The 20,963-nt window shown below is 32.7% G+C and overlaps 1 protein-coding gene and 2 pseudogenes across 2 annotated transcripts; all 3 read right to left on the reverse strand.

The window, feature by feature from the left end:
• Positions 1 to 507: 507 nt before the first annotated feature.
• LOC131037449 (cationic peroxidase 1-like) lies at positions 508 to 1,978 on the reverse strand. 2 transcript variants are annotated; one of them, XM_059218214.1, is made up of 5 exons: positions 1,716 to 1,978; positions 1,441 to 1,632; positions 1,181 to 1,346; positions 839 to 1,092; positions 508 to 750 (listed from the first exon to the last, which is right to left on the reverse strand). In XM_059218214.1, the coding sequence occupies exons 1-5, from the start codon at positions 1,923 to 1,925 to the stop codon at positions 733 to 735; spliced, it is 840 nt and encodes a 279-aa protein (XP_059074197.1). In that variant the 5' UTR covers positions 1,926 to 1,978; the 3' UTR covers positions 508 to 732. The 2 variants fall into 2 exon arrangements, with proteins under 2 accessions (XP_059074197.1, XP_059074196.1); XM_059218213.1 differs by having other exon boundaries at positions 508 to 1,092.
• Positions 1,979 to 10,671: 8,693 nt separating this feature from the next.
• Positions 10,672 to 15,947, reverse strand: LOC131874075 (cationic peroxidase 1-like; annotated as a pseudogene).
• Positions 15,948 to 18,727: 2,780 nt separating this feature from the next.
• On the reverse strand, positions 18,728 to 20,118 carry LOC131874076 (cationic peroxidase 1-like; annotated as a pseudogene).
• Positions 20,119 to 20,963: the final 845 nt, after the last annotated feature.

Genomic DNA, 20,963 nt, shown 5'->3' on the forward strand with positions numbered 1-20,963 from the left:
TAAATGTAATTTTCACCCAATTAATGCGTTTGACAAAATTAAATCAGAAACAAAACAGTAAACCATCAGCAATGCAAATAAATATCTTAATCTTGTTGGCGAGAGAAGTAGACTTTTGAATATCTTATTCTCTTAGAATTCTTGAAAACTTACCATTGTTCATGATGTTCATCTGTCCTTCAATATATACTAAACAAAGTAGTGTTTTTCTTCACGTAACTGTGATACTTGTTGTGCGCTGTCAAGCTTTAATGAACATTTTTTAAACTGAGAGAGACAGATATATTTTTTTAAAAAGGCACTAATAAATATTTAATATTTTTCTCTTCTTTGTTTCAGAACATTCTATTTATAATCTCTTTTTCATTAGAAAATTACAATGCTCCAAAAATGTATAGGCAAAATAAATTAAAGAGAATTTTACAATACACATTTTCCACATTGCAGATCATTCATTCGAGTTACTTGAAAACATTTATCAGGTTGACAGTGAATCTCGAGAGTGAGTGGACTGGCGAAGTAAACTTTGTCGGCAGATAAGCTCTGCCGACTAAAGCAAGAAATTAATTTATCTAAATCAAAAGTATGGATACACCTTTCAAATATATCAAATTTTATTGAATAACTTAATTATCTGCAGAACACGTTTGAGTAATTACTGCAACGAAAACAATTTTTAAATCATAGGTATGGATGGATACACCATTCAATTGGGCTTTCGACAATTGGTTCTTACTTCCCCACTGCTACCTGTCAGAGGATTTATGTTTCCCATATTCACCATAGCAGATGCAAAATCAGTGAAAAAGGTATTCTGATTGTTAGAATAGGTAGTTACCTGGGAATCAGCAGATCCTCCATTGAAAAGCTCTTGGTCGGAATGGAGAAGTCCACTCTGGCTCATCAGATTCATGTAGTAATCGTTGTCAAAGGTAGTGGGCGTTTGTAAATCTAAGGGCGATAAATTGTTGTCTCCACCACTTAAAGGGCAATTAGCCTGCACAGAACTAGCGAATGTGCTGTTGATATTTGTTTCATTGTAGATATGCGTTCTGAAGACAGTACACCGCGCTTGACCAATTGTATGAGCACCTAAACACCATTAAACACACAACGCCATTAAACACAAGTAGATATTTAGCTCAGAATTTGGATCCTTATATGCAATGTTCAAAATTACCTGAAAGGGCAATCATGTCCTGCGTAGAAAGACCCTGATTACTGAATGATGAGATAAGTGCGCTAAGATTCGATGTCGGCGCCGGAATGTTGCTGTTTGCAGTGCTTAGGCTTGCAGTTAACGAGTCCCTTCTGCCCAGCTGCACTGTCCATGTGGGCCCTCCCAACTGCCAAATTGCAAACAACATTCTTTCTCTATAATTCATCCCCTTCTGATAATTACAATACAAATACATAGTTTATCAAGAGAAGAGTATTTACTGCGACAACAGAATCACGAGCAGCAAGGGTGAGGATGTCTGCACAAGACACAACTCCACTGCAGATTGCTTCGACTTGTGATTTGATGGTATCGATTACGTCGAATCCTCTCACAGAATTGTTGTTTGGACCAGCGGTTTTTTCTCCGGTTATGTTCACCGAGTCGTCCAACAGTATCGACCCATCGCACCCCTGCAAAAATCAAATTACCCATTTGAAAAGAGCGAGCAGACAAAGAAAAAGTAAGCGCAGTATTGGATAGTTAAGAATGTTACGTTGACAAAGCAATCATGAAAGTGAAGACGGAGCAAGGATGCGCCCATTCTCGCTTCGTTGGCGATCGCTTGTTGCACCGCCGCCTGAACAGTCGACGATACATTCGGACACGTACTGTCATAAAACGTTGAATTGAGCTGCCCGTTCACTTTACTAAAACCCAGAAAAATCAACGTAATACATGCAATGGAACTAAGCGCCCTCGTCATTGCTTCCTCTGCAATTCAACACATAAACTGAACAAATTCAATTTCTGTGAAGAGATTGTGGTAAGCGTTGGCTTGTTATAGTCGCTGAAGAGGTTATCACTTCATTTTCACCGACGTAATCGACAATTATTGATAGTAGACTGTGAGCTTTGGGTTTCCCTCCATTGGACTAATTCCACAGAGGCGGGCAAGAAGATCCCACATATGGCGGCCCACACGTCTTCACCGCCATCTTAGTACGCGTGGACTAACGACTAACATTCACATATTTGAGTCAGAATCTTAATTATTAAGATTCCTTAGAGTATCTAGAAAGAGAACACTTAAATATGGTTTCCTGAAAGTGAAAATACGGCTTGTTATTTCCGCGTTGTTGTAAGCTGTCGATTCAGTTGAGACTGGAAAAAATATATTTGCTTGCCTGTCTTTAATATATTGAAATTCAAGGTTTAACATTTCAGTTAATTAATTTTCCACGTCAAATGTTTATACTATGTCCTGGATACGCAACATGCATATTCCACACTTTTTGCCATGGACTGCGGAGCATATACCCCGCAAAGTCTTTGAAAATGTTCTCTAACTGTCTTTTCGTTAGGAGTAATGTCAATAATTTAGGGAAGAATTCTCTCATTCTCTTCGATCAAGCTTCCTTTTTCTTGCTGTTTAAAAATTAGAACATTGTTGCGGCGGAGCTAACGGAGGAGTACGCCGAAGATCGAATTTTTTTAATTTACTTTCCACAGATGTGATTCATAATAGTATATTTTTAAAACGTTTTCTATTATTATAAATTCCAAAATCGTTTTCTTTCTGCAAGTTTTTGTTAAAAAAAAGTTGAATTTCTGAGATGGAATGACCGACCGAAATCTAAAGAATGACATTTTTGTTATTCTTCTCTATACTGGGATGCTCTACTGTCTATTCTGGCCTACAATCTGCACCTTTTTTGCCAGCTTTCTATTGACTTCCTGGGCATTGCAATTTAGTACGAATATTGACGTCCAACTACCTCTATTATCATCTTCAATACTACCAACTACCTCCCTAAACCTACGCCACTGTAGATTCCTAAACTTCATGTATTAAATTTGCCTCTTTTCTATCAGATAAAAGTAGTTCTAATCCGCCTAATAAGCTCTTCTATGGAGATTAATAGTTAACATCAAACTTATGAATAAAGTTTCTAACTCCCTTCTCCCATCAGTAGTGCTTCTTAATTTACCATCCACATTATGAATAGAATTTTGAATCCTTTTCAGTTCTAATAGTAATAGACAAACCCTTCTTATTATAATTATATATCCTCTCCTTTTTAATTCTCTATCAAATAAAAGGGAATGTAACCCAAATTATAGTATTTGTCAATATAGAATCAAATGTCATCCAAGACCTAACTACATGTCACTTCAATTTCACACTTATTTGATCTATTGTGAATGAATTCCAAAGAAACTATATATAGGGGAGAGGGACGAGTAGTTATGTGGGTTAACTTCGTCCACATGTAGCCATTATATAGAATATCATAGGACCTTTTTTTTTTTCTAGAAATGTAAAATGCACACTTAACTATCTAAAACTAAGGTTTGAAGGTATGACTCATCATGCAACTTGTCAAAATAACATGGACCTCGTGCCAAGTATTGAAAAAAAGACTTTTTAAAGATTCTACCAAAACTTAATCTAAAAATCTCCAGTATTTAAATAAAAAAATATCATTTGTTATTAGTAGAATATTTTATTTTTTATAAAATACAACTTATATGCAACTTAAATGAACCAAATACCTATTAGTAATCATAAATGTTTGTTATCTCTAACTTTAATATCCAACACAAAGGGACCAATAGTTGAACACAAAAAAATATTTTTTGTTATAAAAACAACATATTATTATATAGAATACAAGTTATGTCCAACACAAATGGACCAATATTTAAACACTAAAACCTTTTGGCAATATGTTACATTTTAAAGAAAAATACAAGGTATTTATTGTACTCGCATTTTATATTTGTGAGAAGACAAATTATTAATATGAAATACTCCAATGCATATATATTGTTATGCCAATAGTTGTACACATAAGAACAATATTTTTTCACTGTGATAACAATACTTGTTTAAGTGGGCATCTTATTTTATTAAATGAGCATCTTAATTTATAAATGACACACTTATAGTGGATAGGTATGATATTTTATTTGGAACAAAAATTATTTATTTCATTTTTTAATGAATATATTTATGTCTTTTTTATACATCTATAGGTTCTCATGTGTACAAGTATTGGTCCATTTTGACCAACATTTCATAATTTTTTTTTTTAACATATGGATTATTTATTTACAATATATAGTATAAATATGTGGAAAGACTAGATATTTTATTGGCTCGTGAGTTTTGATTCACTTTTCAAATGCATAATATCTAGTCCATATAAATTTAATCATATTGAAGGTAGAGTACTTGTTGTATATGTGAACTCTTTTATTGAATATTAATACATATGCGTTCTTTTATTTGATGCTCTGGAATTAATATTATCATTTGGTAAGAAAAGACTTTATTATTAATTAGAATATTTATTTATCATAGCCTTGGTTTATTTATTTATTTAGGTTTATATTTAATAGGTGATTTTATATTATTGATTTATGATCATTGGATAAATATTATTTATTAATTTGAGTATTTGTCTGTACACCTTTAGCTATTTTGTTGATGGAATTTTATAGTTAATTGTGCCCATGATTATTATTATTATTTCTCTTTTTACACGTTTAGATAATTAATATATTCTTTCTACTTACCCTCTCATTCTATTTGTTGAATTATTGATTAAGTTAATTAAATAATATCTTATTATTTTTACCTTGGTTTTTAAGATGGGTTGATTAAATATCTTATTATTTCTACCTACCCTTTCGTGTGATTGGTTGAGTTTTTGGGTAAGTAAATTAACTATTATTTCATTTATTTTTACCTTGGAGTTTGATATGGTTTGGTAAGGAATATTATTTTGCCTATTATTTTTTATTGGCCAACTTATTCTATGGCTTGGTTTGGTTTTCTATTTAATTGTTTTTCTGTGATTTCATTGGGGTTGGCTCTAGAAGTATTTTCTGCGATTTTGGATTTGGATTGCTTGAAGGGATTTGGATTGTAGCTTGTTGGATTGTCTTCAGAAAATTCAAGCTTTCAATTTTAGCTTTTCCAAGTTGAAGGATTTCTTACATTGTATTTTAAGATTTGAAAATATTGTCTTCTCTATGTATTCTCAGGAAATTTGGGGAAAATAATTATTATCTCTAGTTGTATGTTAGTTGGCTATATTTCTCTAGGGTATTTTGGAGGGCATTACATCTAGTATTAGAGTGATTGTTGCAAACACTGGGATCTCTAGTTAAGGTTGTTTCTCTTAGTCTTGTGTGGTGTGATTTAATGTTTTCTTGATTGAGTTGTTCTCAGAGATTTAAGATATACATGCATTATGTTCTCTCCCTACCTCTCTCTAGAAATAATAACTATGTGCGATATGCATATTTGTTCTTGTATTTGACTTTTGAATGCTAGCAAGGAACCAATGATTATTCTGTAGAGATAGTGTATGTCCCTTAACTAATGTTATGGTTACAAGAATAACTTGTTGTGTTGGAGTAATATATTAATTTGTTAAAAAGTATAGAAGCTAAAATGTTTGTATTATGTGATTGGAAAAGTTTGTATTAAATGCTCTATCTCTCCCTAGAAAATGTTCTCTCTATCTTTTACTTAACTTTTACAAGAGAATGCATTGCATTAAGATTAACAAGGTGTGTAGATATATATAATAAATGTATGGACTTAAATGTTCGTACGCACTCTCTGTCATATCTAGGGCATTCTACCCTTGGAGGTTGTGTAGCAGTTACTCCCTTTGGCATGACTGGTAATGGTCGCCTCGTGATGTAGATTTGAATGTATTGGCCATGTTGTGTTGATTCGTTGGATTTTTGGATTTCTATAATTTATTCTTCTATCTATTTTGATCTTTATAGTGGCACTTGTCACACTTGTTCCTTGTTAATTTCATTGGTAATCTTTCATGATTTGATGGTTTTCCTTTTTGGATTATTTCCTTCTTCTCTTTCTTTTTTGTTGTTGTTGTTAATTGTTGTTTCTAGTGGTTATTTTGGGCATTGATTATTGTAGGCCCTCGTCTTGTGTTATGAGTAGTCTCTATCATGTTCGCTTGGAACCTCTGATAGTGTGTGCAAGGGAGAACATTGCGGAGATATGCACTATATTAGTAAACAATTACATAATGATGATGATAATCGAGTAGATAAACATGTTAAGAGGATGAAAAGTAATGGTAACTTTCTAGATTTTATGAAATATTAGATAGAAGTACATTTGAAATTGAGACATTTGTAATAGTTAAATATAAATGAACTACAAATTTCCTAGCTTTAGTAAGTGCTTATGTACAAAATGTATATCTGACTTATTGATTGTGTGTAACTAGCTATTAAAAGAGTGATTGTCAAGCTTGAATGGTGTGAGTTATTGTGATTTTTGCACATAGATGCTAATTTTGTGACATAAATTATAGATTTGTCTTGCGAAATGTGATTAAATGAAGCTTTGTTGAAAATATTTTAATGATTTAGCATGCTTTTTGTAATTAGTAGAAGTTTTGTGACTTTTATTATCTATTTTGTATTGTATTTATCGTGAATAAATAAAGCATATGTAGGAAAATTTAGTTGTCATTATCTTACTATGGGCTAGGAAATGTTTGGATTAGGAAGTTCTATTGATTGATAAATCCTCTAATGAGGAAGATTAGGTGTATTGTTGGTAATTGTCCTAAAGGAAAAATTTTAGTTTGTCTATGTTCAAGGAATTTTTGGATTAATGTGTGTGTGTTTCAACTTAATCTTTGCGACTTCCAGGAGTAAGTCGAGCCCAAGGGGGGTAGGATGTAGTGTCCCTTCCTGATTAATCTTGTCTATTGTGCATTAATAGATCATATTGATATAGCTTAGTTTACTTTATGATGATTTGATGGTATCTAACCATGTACTAAACCTAATTCATAATTATATTGGATATGATGATGATTATGATATTGCTTGATTGTTTGCGAGTGTCTTCTACTGTCTTTGTGATAGGGATGATGTCACATCACTCATTGCGAGTGGGATGTGCCATTGTGATTCTCTATCACTTGCATGTTGTTATGTATTGTATATGTTGTATAGTGGCCTTGTGGATGCAGGTTGTGCAGGTACCAAACATCAACTCCATCAGGCTTCATAGGTCTAAGCATGTCTTATCCCAATGGCAAGTTGATCAGAGATACATAAAATCCTATCCTACGCTCTAGGTTTGAGATTGATTACCCTTGTCAATCTTATGTGAGTTGTAGTTCAGTGTTGAGTGATCTCTTGAGTTGTCTCTTGTTGGCATTCTTGGAGTGTTGAATGTATTGATTGGTTTAATTATTAATTAATTAAAGTACTTTATATAATTTAATATTGTTAAATTAAATTAATAGACTTATATAGTTTATAATAACATAAATAAATATAGTTAGCAATAATAAAATAAATAAATATTTGGTAATAATATTTAATAATTAATTCAAAAAGAGTAATATTGGATAAATGATTTTATATCATTAGATAATTATTATCCATTTTTTAATTAATTGATTTGGAATTAATATTATCATTTAGTAAGAAAAGACTTTATTATTAATTAGAATATTTATTTATTATAGCCTTTATTTATTTATTTATTGAGGTTTATATTTAATAGGTGATTTTATATTATTAATTAAGTATTTATTGATTTATGATCATTGGATAAATATTATCTATTAATTTGAGTATTTGTCTGTACACCTTTGGCTATTCTGTTCATGGGCTTTTATAGTTAATTGTGCCCATGAGTATTATTATTATTTCTCCTTTTACACTTTGAGATAATTAATATATTCTTTCTACTTACCTTCTCATTCTATTGGTTCAATTATTGAGTAAGTTAATTAAATAATATCTTATTTTTTTTACCTTGGTTTTTGAGATGGGTTGATTAAATATTATTCTACCTACCCTTTCGTGTGATTGGTTGAATTTTTGGGTAAGTAAATTAATTATTATCTCATTTATTTTTACCTTGGAGTTTGATATGGGTTGGTAAGGAATATTATTTTGCCTATTATTTTTATTGGCCGACTTATTCTATGGTTTGGTTTGGTTTTCTATTTAATTGCTTTCTTGTGATTTCATAGGGGTTGGTTCCAGAAGTATTTTCTGCGATTTTGGATTTTGATTACTTGGAGGGATTTGGATTGTAGCTTGTTGGACTGTCTTCAACAAATTCGTCCTTTCATTTTTAGCTTTTACCAGGTCGGAGGATTTCTTACATTGTATTTTTAGATTTGAAAAGATTGTCTTCTCTACGTATTCTTGGGAGATTTGGGGAAAATAATTTATTAGTATAATTTTGTATAGTTGGCTTATAAAATATTTCCTTACATATAATTTAACTTTAGGAAATGGGAAAAATAATTTGGGGATATGGTTGTTGTTGTGAATATACAACTCTGTATTTTTGTCTTTAATGGAGTCTTGCTCTTTTCTCTCAATTATTGATTGAAATGTGTTTAGTTGTGGTTTTGATGGAGTATTGTCTTGTTTTGGGTTCTCTATGGGCTGTAAGAGGCTTTTGGTAACTCCATTTTTGTGAAGTTTGGGTATTTGTTGTGTAGTTTTGGAAGGGAGAATTCTTCCTGATTATTCTATGTTATTTTGATTTGTTTACATCTTTCTTTTGGTCTTGGTTGGGTGTCACTTTTTAGTCTCATTTCAAGGCTTAGATTTTTTTCCTTGATTTTTAATTTGAAGTCTTAACTTAGCCTTTTTTGATAGCTTTTCCTTTCTATGTTATATGCGCTACTTAATCTGTCATATGTGCTACTTAATCCGTCATATGTGCTACCTAAATTGTCATATGCGCTACTTAATCTGTCATATGCACTACTTAAATTGTCATATGCACTAAATTGTTTTCCATATGCATTAAACTGTAGATCATATGCGCTAAAACGTATGTTGAATGCACTATAACAGTTATTGTATGTGCTGAAGGATCAATCATACGCGCTGAAGAAATAGTTATATGCGTTATTTTTCTTATCATATGTGCTATTCTATGTTGACTGTATTATTTCACCTTTTGGAGTTTGTAGTTTCCTCTTTTTGATTCTCAGTTTTTTAAGGGGTCGGCTCAGAGGTTGTGTCGTGTTTCTAAGTGCTCTTGGTTGTCCAGAGTAGAGATTTAATATAATATTTGATTATTCATTTGGTTGCAAGATGTATAATATCTTGCTACGATGATGGTTATTTGCTTTATGATATTTATGTAACCATGTTGGATTGTGTTATTGGCTCAATGCGTATTTATTATGTTCTATCTTGGTTAGCCAGATTTTGGTTTATGAGCTTTATTGTTTGATTAGGGGGAGTGGGCTTCCATGAGTCTAACGAGGTCAGGAGGAATAGACTGCTAGGATTCTTGAGTAAGAGAGCCAAGGTCTAGACTGATTGGATAGCTCATTGGAGGTTTTCTATTGTAATTGATAAATGATAACATAATAATTAATACTAGGTGGGTTGGGTAGAGTAACTCATCTAAGCAAGATAATAAATGTGTTGTGTAGTGCCTATCTCATGGATTGGGTACAACAGTGAGGTAGAAGATCTGATAACCAAGTATACCGAACTCCCTTGATTTCCTCAAAGGTTGAGATGGTTCTGCATGTGTATCCTATGTGGTATCATGTGATGACACTCTTTCCCTACATGATGATCCTAGTTTCTTGTGTCTTGTTGTTGATATGCGTCTGGAGGTTGTTTGGTATGTTTTTCTTGGTTTGTGATAGTGTTGCATTCTCTTTGGTTGTTAGGTGCCAGCTTAGATCTAGATTGTGTGTGGGATCTTGTGTCATCTCCTAGCACGGGGGGTGGTTCCTTTGGTTCCATATGGTCAGGTGGTTGGTGCCTTTCTTCCATTGGGATGTTCTTCATTGGATGCTCTCTTATGCGTGGATGTGGCTTCTATCATTGTAGCTCATGGATGGATATTTGTAGCAGTTTATTGTAATATGATTCATTTGACATTTGTATTGGTATTATCCTTGATGTAACTGTATATAGAGAGTTATACTCAGTGATGTAAAAGACATTGTATTCATGTATCTAGTAGATGTTATTAGGTAAATGATGTATCATGTGTATCTTGAGATTGTTTAATAATGAGATTAGTGGATATTGAATCTATGGTTGGGATTAGGAACATTTGGTATTGGTGCTTAAAATGAACCTTATGGGATGGTTGAGGATTCATAAATGGATGCAAACATTCTAGGATAAAGTAATCAATTATATATGATTATCTGAAAGGAATTAATGATAGTAAGTTAGATTGCATATGGATTATGGAAATTAAATGACATCATAATTAGGAATTGTTAAGGGTGTAGTTAAGCAGTGGAGTTGATTTACCCTGGGGAAGTTAGATGGCTATTGATGTATTGTATTTCATTTCCACTTGCATAACGTGATTGGTGATTATATTCGTGATGAGTAGTTGTGTTTCAAGTTAATGAATGTTGAAAGCATACGAGTAGTTGATTATAAATGTTGTATTAGCTTATGTGATATTTTTTTTAAAAAATGGTATCCCTATTTTATATGTTAGTGTGTTTCTCTAGAATATTTTGACGGACATTACAGCATAGATAGTAACCTGAGAATCCACTATGGCTCATAAGATTCATGTAGTAATCGTTGTCAAAGGGAGTGGGAGTTTGTAAATCTAAGGGCGACAAATTGTTATCTCCACCACTTAAAGGGCAGTTAGCCTGTACAGAACTAGCGAATGTGCTGTTGATATTGGTCTCATTGTAGATATGCGTTCTGAAGACACTACACCGCGCTTGACCAATTGTATGAGCACCTAAACATCATTAAACACTCAACACCATTAAACACAAGCAGAAAATTTAGCTCAGAATTTGATTCCTTATATGCAATGTTCAAAATTACATGAAAGGGCAATCATGTCCTGAGTAGAAAGACTCTTGGCACTAAATGCTGAGATAAGTGTGTTGAGGCTCGATGTTGGGGCCGGAAGGTCGCTGTTTGCACCGCTTAGGTTCGCAGTTAACGAGTCTCTCCTCCCCAGCTGTACTGTCCATGATGGTCTTCCCAACTGCCAGTTTCAAACAACATTCTTCCCATTAAATATTCCCATATTGATAATTCCAATACGAATACAGAGTTCATTAACAGAAGATTAGTTACCACAACCACAGAATCACGAGCTGCAGTGGCCAGAATGTCTGCACAAAGACACAACTCCACTGTAGATTGCTTTGACTTGTGATTTGATGGTATCGATCACGTCGAATCCTCTCAAAGAATTGTTGTTGTGAACACCGGTTTTTTCTCCGGTTATGTTCGCCGAGTCGTCCAACAGTATCGACCCGTCGCTCCCGTGCAAAAAACAAATCACCCATTTGAAAAGTGCGAGCAGGCACCGAAAAAGTGAGCGCAGTATTGGATAGTTAAGAATGTTACGTTGACAAAGCAATCGTGAAAGTGAAGACGGAGTAAGGATGCGCCCATCCTCGTTTCGTTGGCGATCGCTTGTTGCACCACCACCTGAACTGTCGATGATACATTCGGACACGTACTGTCATAAAACGTCGAATTGAGCTGCCCGTTCACTTTACTCAAACTCAGAAAAATCAACGCAATACATGCAATGGAACCAAACACCCTCGTCATTGCTTCCTCTGCAATTCAACACATAAACTGTACAAATTCAATTTCTGTGAAGAGATTAGGGGAAGCGTTGGCTTGTCATAGTCGTTGAAGAGGTTATCACTTCAATTTCATCGACTTCATCGGCAACTATTGATAGTAAGCTGTAAGCTTCTGGTTTCGCTCCATTGGAGGCGAGCAAAACGATCCCACATATGGCGGCCCACACGTCTTAACTACCATCTTAGCACGCATGGACTAAGGACTACCATTCATATATTTGAGTCAGTATCTTAATGATGAAGATTCCTTAGAGTATTTAGAAAGCAAACACTTTAAAAATATGGTTTCCAGAAAGCGAAAATACGGCTTGTTATTTCCGCGTTGGGGTAAGCAAACACTTTAAAAATATGGTTTTCAGACTGCAAAAAATATATTTGCTTGCCTGTCTTTGGCAATTTCTGTCTGTCCAGAATATTGAAATTCAAGGTTTAACGTTTCAGTTAATTGATTTTCCACGTCAAATGTGTATACTGGATAGACAACTTGTGTGTTCCACACTTTTTGCCATGGACTGCGGAGCATATACCCCGGAAAACTTAGTCTTTTAAAAAAAGGGTCTCCACTATAATTAGAGAACATGATCTAGGAATAATAGTGAAGTAATTTATAAAATAACAAGAAAAATTATGAGAATTGTTTTTAATGATATCAACAAACGAAAAAAAAGGTGAAGATAAGAATGGTTTAAAATACAATTTTACATCATTATTTTTATTATATGAATCTATCATATGTCAAAATTATATGTATTATAGTGAAAATTGTAATGAAACAAGGTCATTAACCACATGAAAAAAGGATGTAGAATTTGTACTATGAGCATCACTAAAGATATCATCATAAGATCGTGAGTGAAAATATATAGAAAATGGATTGTTAATTTCGTATGATGGTAGAATATGTATATTAATTTTATGGGAATTCTAATATAGGAAAACCCTATTTGATTACATGAAAAGATAGACTAAGATGTAGAATCGATAAGCTCACTATGGAGATATCAAAATCACGTGATATTACATACCTAGATGCATCATGAGAGGTTAGGGTCAAAGTATCATTAACATAAGAAGGCGAGGTGGTTAAAGCTAATATGTCATTGAATGCATCTTTGTATCACTAGTTGTAAGAAGAGAAGAAGAAACAAGATAAAATGATAAGAAGTAACAAGATATATAAAATAAAATAAAACATGATAGAATGATATCTCATAAGGAAACACCTCCATGCATATGATAAAATCATATCAAAGTATCAAGGAAGGAGTAATCATAAATTAAAGTGTAAGAACATATATGTATAGATAGAACCCAATCACAATGGATTGTGATAATCCATGATAAAAGATCAATTGGTGAAGAGAAGATGAGCACATGTGCATACAAGATTAAGAAACATTAACTCAAACCCTAATATGAATAAATAAACAAAAAACATACAAAGATTAATCTAAATATTAATCATACCTAAAAGGAAAAAGGTAAATTTTAAAAATGAAACCCTAGAGTCAGGGCATAAGTATAAAGGTATTTTCCATTTGTGGGTTACATGTTGACTAAAAAATTTAGGGTAAAGTTTATATTTGTGTCACTTTTATTCAAAAAAATGTCCCGAGGAAAAAAATTCATCCTAAATAGCTTCAAGCATAATGGTTTTACTTGAAATTATATAGCTATCAGGAAAAATGAGTTTTGGGTGAAACCCTTTCACCCAAGAAACCACTGAAAATATAATTTAATTACATAACATATTGTGGATGATTATGAATGCAATATTATAAGCCATAAGATATTAAGCAAGAGGGTTTTATGCAGAATCTTTAAATCTAAAACTATCTAAAATTTCTCACATTAGTGACATTTTAATGAAAATAAAAATATACCCTTTTATAAAGCTCAAAGTCTGGCATCTATTTTTTTAGATATTTTTATTAGTTTTTATTGGGATTAGCTAGGATTAGAAAGAAAAAAACCCAACTTCAACATGTTATGAGCACAAAAAATTTCAAATGAATGTTATGAAGGAGTTGAATATAACTTACAAAGTAGACGCATATATAGGCAAGCTAGTAGCGGTAGGCAAGTTGGACATAGTGACTAACTATCCTTCTAAGGATGAGACAATTGTTAACACACTTGACAAGTGTTCTAGTGAGTGGCAAGTGTGTGTGTATGTGTGCAAGAGGTGTCTCGCAAAGTGAGTACACATGTTTCGACTACATAAGGCGAGACAAAAAACTATACAACCTAAGAAAAAATAAGCTTCTATGTGAATAGGTCAATCTAGAAATTCATTACAAGTAACTACTTATGTAATGATTTTATTTACACTAATATATTAGAACTATGTTTGACTAATAAAATTGATAATACCAAAATTTAAATAAATTCATAAACAATGTGTTTACATTAGATATAGTGACTTGGTCATATAAAAAATTGATCCTAACACTATATGAGTGGTGGCAAGTAAGCTCCACTGAGTGGAAAAGAAGTTGTGACATGTATCTTGGATGAGAGTGATCAACTCTCCGATTTTCCACATGACCTATCTAAGGTGGATGTGTAGAAATTCATGGAATAAATACTTATTCAATAAAATACATTCTACACTAACAATTTTATTATGATACTTTTTTAGTTATTTACAATTAAGTTATTATAATCAATCATGACACTAAATTAAAATTAAAATTTAAAAAATAACTATCGAAATACAATAACAATGTTCAAAAAATATACCATGCATTAAAGAAGAGAATTTTATTCAAGAGAATATAATTTATTTTTTTAAAATTATAAAAATATTCAAATAAAAACTACACAGTTTGATTAAATTTAACTTAAAAAATGTTAAAAAAATATTTATATAATTTAGTTTTCTTCATTAAGTTTAGAGAGAATAAGATTAAAATTAAGATTATAATATATTCATTAAAAAATTTATTATATTTATGATTTTTAATAACAAGTTTTATTAATTGTATATGAAATTTTTTACATGTACCTTTCATATCTCAAATATTCTATGTTGTATGATTTTTCCTCTAATACAATGCCCATCATGACATAAGACTTTACACAACCTTCAAAATTAACTTTCAAAAAATTATAAACAAGTATATATCTATAGCACACATTGAAAACTAGCTAACAAGAAAATTAATTAAATAGAGTTCTCTTGGCTTTATTTCAAAAAGGAAAAAAAAAATATATGATAAAATATTGAGGCATTATCAAGAATTATTTAAATTAATATTTTTTTTCATGTAAAAATTAGTAATAAATTAAAATAACATAAAAATGTGCATTCTAAACATCAACCTTAATAATCTGTATTTAAAATATTATGAAGAGATTTTATTGTAGATTATGTTGTGCATGTTACAAAAAAAGTGTTCATTAAAAATATTATCAAATGTTAAAAACACATTTAACAATTTATATTTTATTAATCATTAAAAATAAAATTACACTGCTTAACAACTTTGCATTTTAAAGACTCAACAACCATCAACCAGAAAACACCCACCAACAAATTCCATCCTACAACATTCATAGGGAAAACAATCAAGATTTGTATTTTGCTCCACTCTTCATATGAGAGCGAAGAATCATCAAAGGATGCCTTTGATTTTTTGACTTTATTGCTTTTCACAGTCATCCAACCATCTTCCACTTTGGCTGCCTCCTCTTGCCACTCTAGCAATTTACAATCAACCATCCTCCCTACCATGATAATCCTTCCATCTTGTTGAAGGTGGTTGTCAACACTCTCCTCCACTTCCTCATGCGCTTCTGCAATTCTTTTTTTTCTCCCTCCCAAAAGGCTTTGTATTGATCAACACCATTTTACCTTCAAAAGTGATAGTCTTAACACTATGCAAAGAAGGATGTGCACCCAAATTCGAAGGCACACCGACATCTAGAGTGCCTTCCGCATTAGATTGGGAATTTACTCACATATCATCAACACTACCACCAGTAGCAACCACACCCTGAGGAGATGTCTCTTGCGGCCTATCTTTTGCCTCCTTTGCCACTACTTGGGAAAAACTCCTCTGTTTATCAACCTTCTTCTCAACCGTGTAGTGATGTTCTATAGCATTTTTCCACCAAGAAGCTTCCCTAGGCATTTTATCTTTGCTACATTGTGCAGCCACATGTCTTGTTTGATGACATCTTCTTCACCTAAAGGGCGTCCTTTCGTAGTCTAGAGATTGAACCCAGTGTCCCTTAGATGTTTTTATCAAGATTTCTGCAGGCAACCCTTTAGACACATCTATTTCAACTAAAACACGAGCATAGGTGAAATGTAGAAGACTTGACGAATCAACATCTACCATCAAGAAATCCCCTAGCGCATTTCTAATTACTTCCAAAAGAGAATCAAACCACAAATGAAAAGGAAGATTAGGGAGCGTTACCCATAGAGGGATCTTGTCAAAAGCTTCTATAGATGGATTAAAGTCAGGATGCCATGGCTTCAGCATCAGAGAGAACTTGTCCTCCCAACACCAAAAATATTCACATAACACCTTATTTCTGTCCGGAATGTTCTCAAAAACAGCAATGAAAAACCCTTTTGCTGCCGGATAAATTTGAACACGACCTGTAAGAATAGGCTCCTAGTGGGCAGATATCTAGGAATGCAACTTCGGAAGGCTTGGCCAAAGGCCCCTGAATCGGCCAATAACACCAAGATTAGAGAAAACTGAAACATTCGAAGTGATTTCTTCTTCCGCCTCTGCTTCCAGATCCATCGCAATAACATTTAATGTTGGTATTAAAACCCCCATTCTTCCCGTCGCCTTTCTCTGCAACCCAACCTGTAATTTTTTGCGCTTGGCGGGATCGCAACCTTGAGACGCTGCAAAAACCTTATCTACCATCAGATTCGAAGCCTCTTTCTGGTTAGCATTGGTAAGCCGCTCGCATTCCGTGACTCTAGCCTTCTATGTGCCATCAAAACCTGCAGAGGTCAGAGCCGTCCAAAAAACCCCCAAAGTCTTTCCTCTGCATATGTTCAGCCAAGCTTTCAGCGTCGCCATTACCAATAGGCTTGATCGCGTATGCAGTCTTTCTTCTCGACCCTGTAAACCCATCATTCGCCTGGCCATGGCAGGAGAATTTCACCTCAGACCCTGAAGATGAAACCCTAGTCGCACCACCCAAGGGTTTCAAACAGCTCCAAAGCGTCATTTTCCTTTAATGAATAAAGTTTTGATACACCTAAAATCAATCTTTTAGAACAACAAAACTGAACAAGCTAAAGAAACAAATTAACACATTTAACAATATTAAAAATATTAGATAAGTTTTTTAATTTGCTTGAAATTAAAAATAGAATCTACATAGAAAATGTATTTTGCTAGATTTGATCAAATACATTATGGAATATATTTGTCCTTTATGAAAGTTACCCAAATTTGTAAGATGAATCTAAGAAAAAGTTAAAGACTATGATAATTCTGCAAAATGTAATAGTTATATACTATGCATTTTTATTTTTAAGCAAAAAAGAATCTAATGGATAGATATAAACGAAGAATCTAGAAAAAAATATTTCCAAACAACAATAATTGTCATCAGGATTGAACAAATAAAAAATCAAGAAGTTTTTCCACAAACTAACAATCTCTAAAAAATAAAGGAATTTATGAGATCATTAAAAAGTAATGTTCTAATAAAAAATGTGAGAGTGATCAAACCATTGTGAAGGCACTAAAGAAACTAGGAAAGTTTAACAAAAGATAAGAAAATCATTGTTCAATTAATTATTTCAAAACTTTATGTAAGTTATTCTAATAATGAGTTAATTTGTATCTTATTAAATCGATATTTAAGAAAAAAAAAAAAGAAGTTTTTTAAGAATATATTTAGAAAATTATTAGAATATGATTTTATTACTTTCTTATTTTATACTATTAATACTAAGTTCAAAATTTTCTCAACTTTTCAAAAAATAAAATTCACTATCGTGTTTGGTATTAATAATTTATATAGAGATATGTTTTTCTTTATGACTTTGGAGAATGTTTGGAAGTTGGGTTGGAAGCGAAACATTATTTGTGTGAGAGATTCCATGATTCTGATTTCTTTTTTAAAGAAAGGAAGTTTTGATGAGTTTTTTCACCATTGACATCTTTTGTGGAGCAAATTCTCCATGTTTCCTAAAACATTGATTCAATCTTCTTTATTCATATTTCTTGTGAATGGAATGTTTTTCTAGTTTATCTAGCTAAATAAACTTCTAAAACTAATTATAAATGAAATGTTTTATAATGAAAATTCTTATCCTTTGATGAATCTTTTTTATTTCTTTCACCCCTTTATTATTATTTTTATTTTTTTATTTAAGATTGTTTGATTTGTGAAATTTTTGTTTCTGTCTGAACCTTTGAAGTGGTGGTTCAGTGACAAACCTCTCTGACTTCTAAATCTTCAGATTTTAATAATAACTATTGCTCTATAAAAATTCTCTTTAATCTTTTTGACTTGTTAACCAATATTTTTATTTTTGTTCAGAAAAGAAGAGAATGGAACTAACGCTGCGTGCATAAAAGAAGGAAGGCGATCAAATTCATCCATCTTAATATCAGTGCATAAACATTCTTCATTTTTGATAAACCTTCTCTCCTTGTTCACTATTATAAACATTCTTCTTTTTCCTTTGAAATAGACCGTCCATTTCTGGTCCCTTGTTTGATGCGAGAAATGGGATATATGCTCTTTTCGTTGTGAAAATAACTCAAATTTTTCATTTCGGTTGGTAGTTTACATCCAAGAGAAAAACTACTTTATTCAAATCAATTCAGTACAGTATTTCCTCACAGGCTTTGCAACTGTGGTGAATTCCCAACAAGAAAACAATCTCTTACAAACATATGTGACGACACCCATTTAATGCATAACTTTATTGAACTGTGAGTTGGAAATAATACTTCCTAATTGGGTTTCTGCAGTTCTTTCTAACTTCTCCATTGGTGCCAGTGAGAGGACTTATGTTACCCATATTCACCATGGCAGCTGCAAAATCAAGCAAGAAGGCATTTCGGTTGTTAGAATAGGTAGTTACTTGAGAATCAGCAGATCCTCCATTGAATAGCTCCTGGTCAGAGTGAAGAAGTCCTTTCTGGCTTTTAAGATTTATGTAGTATTTGTTATCAAAGACATTGGGACTTCGAACATCTAAGGGCGACAAGTTGTTGTCACCACTAGTGCTTGGGCACTTAGCCTTAACAGAAGTAGCAAATATACTGTTTATGTTGGTTTCATTATAGATGTGAGTTTTGAAAGTGGTGCACCGCGCTTGACCAATTGTATGAGCACCTGAAAGTCGTCAAAACAGTCACTCCTTGAGTTAACATAAATGCCAATTTAACTAGCATACAACCAGCATAAAATTGCTATTCAAACATATATAACATAAAATGACCTGAAAGGGCTATCATAACCTTTGTAGAAAGACCTTTATTACTAAAAGATGAGATAAGTGTGCAGAGGCTGGATGTAGGTGCAGGAATCTGGCTGTTTGCGCCACTCAAGCTTGCAGTTCTCGAATCTCTTCTCCTCAGCTGTACTCTCCATATTGGTCCTCCCAACTACCAATGTCAAACAATATTCTTTCTAATCAATATCAATATTGTGTCTCTTGCATCAACTCTAACAGCAATGTTATTTTTTATGAATCTCCCTCACATTAATAGTAAAAGTACTACTATTTTTATTCAATCCCTCCCACAACAGCACTAACGATTTATAGTAACTGGGTAAAATAAACAGGGTGGAGGAGGAAATTAGCTACTTCAACTACTGAATCACGAGCGGCAATGGCTAAAATGTCGGCACAAGAAACAATTCCGGTGCAAGCTGCTTCCACTTGAGACTTGATGTTGTCTATCACGTCGAATCCTCTCACAGAATTGTTATTAGGACCCGCAGTTTTTTATCCAGTAAAGTTTGCGGAGTCGTCCAACAGTATCGACCCATCACACCCCTAGAAATTAAAACAACAATTGTTGAGAACAACGTTATATTGAAATAGTAATCTAAGAGATCAAGAAACCAGATAACGTAAAAGTTGCAGGAGAGTCTTACGTTAACGAAACAGTCGTGAAAGTGAAGGCGGACTAACGATGCACCCATGCGCTTTTCCTTGGCGACTGCCTGTTTCACCACAGCTTTGATTATCGACAGTGCCTTGGGACATGTCGTGACGTAAAACGTCGAACTGAGCTGCCCATTGGCAGGACTCGAAGACAAGACTACCAATACAATGCATGTAATGAGATTATTAATCTCCATGATCGACTGTTATGCAGCTTAATTGATAAACTGCACTGATATTTCTTGGTTGGAGAATAGAAATAATTTGTTGTGTGGAAACATTTGAGAGAGCAATGGCTTTTTATAGTTGTTGAAGAGCTTCCGTAGGTGATAAAAACACTAACTACAATAATTGATGGCAAGCACAATAATTGGATGTTTCTGTCTGAATTCTGAAAGTAATCATTCTTGGGTGGAATGAGTCCCAAGCACACAAAAATTCAAAAGACTACCCTACAGCCGCGAACTGCTAAGAGATTTTTTTGAAAGCAATATCTACTTCGTGTGGGCTCCTTCTTCGTCGCGTAGAAAATGCTGTGATATCATGCTGTCAAAACACGTTGAATCCTTATAAAATTAATTTACGATAAAAATTCTTTAAGTCTGTTTCATTTTAAGTTGTGAACTAATTTATCCTTTTCCTCCGTCGACGTCGTGCTTGAATACATAATAGAAAATTGAAATTCTTTGATGTTTGAAAATTATTTGTTAAACCTTTCGATGAGACATCAACTTTTGTGCAATCCCCCCAAAAATTAAAATAACGGTTAGTGATTGTTTATTTTTTCCATGCTATTTTGAATAATTTTAAGTTATTGAGTTTAACTTTTTATTCATAAAATTAAATAGTTTATGAAAAATTGTAAGGAAATTAAATTTTGATAGTTCAAATATTTTCTATTTTAAAGAGATGATATTCAATTTTTTTTCAAATGAATTTTGTGAAATGAATCTTTTTTAGATGCAATTTACACATCAAAATCTATAATGTGTTAAAACTAATATTATAATATATTTATCTTTTAATGACTGATAGTTTAAAT

The sequence above is a fragment of the Cryptomeria japonica genome, chromosome 3 (assembly GCF_030272615.1).
Source record: "Cryptomeria japonica chromosome 3, Sugi_1.0, whole genome shotgun sequence".
Lineage (NCBI taxonomy): Eukaryota > Viridiplantae > Streptophyta > Pinopsida > Cupressales > Cupressaceae > Cryptomeria > Cryptomeria japonica.